The 2,181-nt window shown below is 37.2% G+C and overlaps 1 protein-coding gene across 1 annotated transcript; it reads left to right on the top strand.

Annotated features, from left to right (window-relative positions):
• The first annotated feature begins 319 nt into the window (after positions 1-319).
• Positions 320-923, top strand: LOC106744743 (ATP-binding cassette sub-family G member 4-like). Its single transcript, XM_014619760.1, has 2 exons — positions 320-568; positions 738-923. Exons 1-2 carry the CDS (start codon positions 446-448, stop codon positions 885-887), a joined length of 273 nt encoding a protein of 90 aa, XP_014475246.1. The 5' UTR covers positions 320-445; the 3' UTR covers positions 888-923.
• Positions 924-2,181: the final 1,258 nt, after the last annotated feature.

The following is a 2,181-nucleotide window of genomic DNA, read 5'->3' as shown; positions in this document are numbered from 1 at the left end:
TAATCGTCGAAATTGAATTACATCAACAATTCTATTATATTATTTCTTACAGATATGTATATGTTATATGTGAAATGTTTAAGAAGTATAACGTAAACTTTGAGAATCACTAATCTCGACATATGACATACTGACTAATTGATCACCGATACAGCACAAATGTTCAAAAGACATTATAGAGAAGTCCCAGAGATATTTCATATTTACTTATGGAATATAGAATAAATATGCATATAAAATATTTGTATAAAATAATAACATATATTTGTAGAANAATATCCCAAAGAATATTCTGAACATATTCAGGATGATTCTGAGGACGCCTTGTGCTGTCTGGGTAATGATTTAATTAATTTTACGGTTGTAATTTAATTAAAGATGCACGAACGTAAGTGGCTCTATAAGTATCAATGGACAACCACGAAAAGTTCGGGAATTCAGGAAGATGTCATGTTACGTCATGCAAGAAAATGTTGTGCAGCCGAATCTCACGGTCATTGAAGCAATGACATTCGCCGCCGACCTGAAGCTTGGCAAAAGAAAATCCCGATTTGAGAAATGCGTTATCGTAAGTACACCACAAGTCAATACATAAATGCGTAATATGCTCCACATTCTTTCTTTTTTTTACTTAACTTTTATGTTTTATAATATCCAACATTGTCTCGCACCAACAGCTGTACTGTTAAATATTTATACATTTGTCGCCGCGCGTAAGTCAGAGAAATATCTTTTAGATAGACGAGATTCTGAATACTCTCAGATTGTCTGCTTCACGAAACACAACCTCGGAGAAACTGTCCGGTGGCGAAAAGAAAAGGCTGATGATCGCTCTCGAGTTAGTGAATAATCCACCGATTATCTTTCTTGACGAACCGACCAGGTAAGTGCACAAAATGCAAGTAACTTTATCTAAAGTTGCTTATAAGCGCGTAGAAAAATTAATTGTGCCATTTAAAAGTTCTATATAAAATTTAAACAAAATCTCAATAGGCATAAAGTGGAAATATCTCCACTGTCGTATGACACAGACCAAAATCTGAAATGTGACCACGCATTGAGGATTTTCAATTTTTTCAGTGTCAATATGTTGCAATGGTCAGATACTTGTCAAAACTATGTTTCTCATAATGTATGAGAATCAAATAGTATTACACTAGGTTAAGCTTGAAAAACTTAATGGCNCACGCATTGAGGATTTTCAATTTTTTCAGTGTCAATATGTTGCAATGGTCAGATACTTGTCAAAACTATGTTTCTCATAATGTATTACACTAGGTTAAGCTTGAAAAACTTAATGGCTACATGTTTTAATTTAAGAGTAATCGGGCTTTCCTTAGATTCAGCAATGGTGACTGCTGTTTCACGTGATGTTGTAGCGCCATTTGCCGCTTTCGCGCCCACGGCGGAAGCAGAGTCTCGTGCCGAGAGCTATCTTCTCCGCGCAGGCCGCGGTGCTACCCGCCGTGCGCGGTAGCTTGTCCTCAGGTGCTGCGCGCGGCGCCACAGCTGAGGCGAGACGAAGAAGAAGCGTTCGCTTCGCCGTCTCAGTAGCGAGAGTCAGTAGCGAGAGTTAGAAAGTAGCGAGAGTCAGTAGCGAGAGACAGAGAGCAGAGAGAAGCGTGAGAGGGTTGAGCGAGAAAGTTGAGCGAGAGTGTTGGGCAGAAGACTGTAGGAGAGAGGAGCGCGGAATAAAGACATCGGAAGAGAAAAAAGCGAGTCAAGCCATTCTAACCCCGCCTGCACCTTNATGTAATATTAATAGCACACAATATTACAAGTGTTTTTCGCCAATTTTTGATGCATTTAAGAACCACGCTTACAAGCAAGTGGTTATGCATCGTATTAATTTTACAATTTTATCGATCTAATTTCTATATTTGATTATTTTTCATCTTCCACCTCGGTGTTATATATCTTACTTACAAAGAGCTTTCACTCCTCATTTTCGAATGAGACAACTACCACCTAAACAAGCGATATTCAACTTATTTAGATGGTGGTTATCTGACCCGAAAATGACGAATGTAAGCTTTTTGAGTTAGTACAATTGATCGTTGATTTTGTAGATAAAATTGGATTATTTTTATTCGTTGCTCTGTCGTGAATTTCTCTATAACTATTCTCCAAGCATAACAAATAATTTGAAAAAAAATTTTCAAAAAATTAATAGCAAAAAAG

Source organism: Dinoponera quadriceps, unplaced genomic scaffold (genome assembly GCF_001313825.1).
Source record: "Dinoponera quadriceps isolate SergipeBrazil2010 unplaced genomic scaffold, ASM131382v1 scaffold1529, whole genome shotgun sequence".
Taxonomy (NCBI): domain Eukaryota; kingdom Metazoa; phylum Arthropoda; class Insecta; order Hymenoptera; family Formicidae; genus Dinoponera; species Dinoponera quadriceps.
Note: the sequence above shows the minus strand (reverse complement) of the source record. Positions and strands in the feature narration are given on the sequence as shown.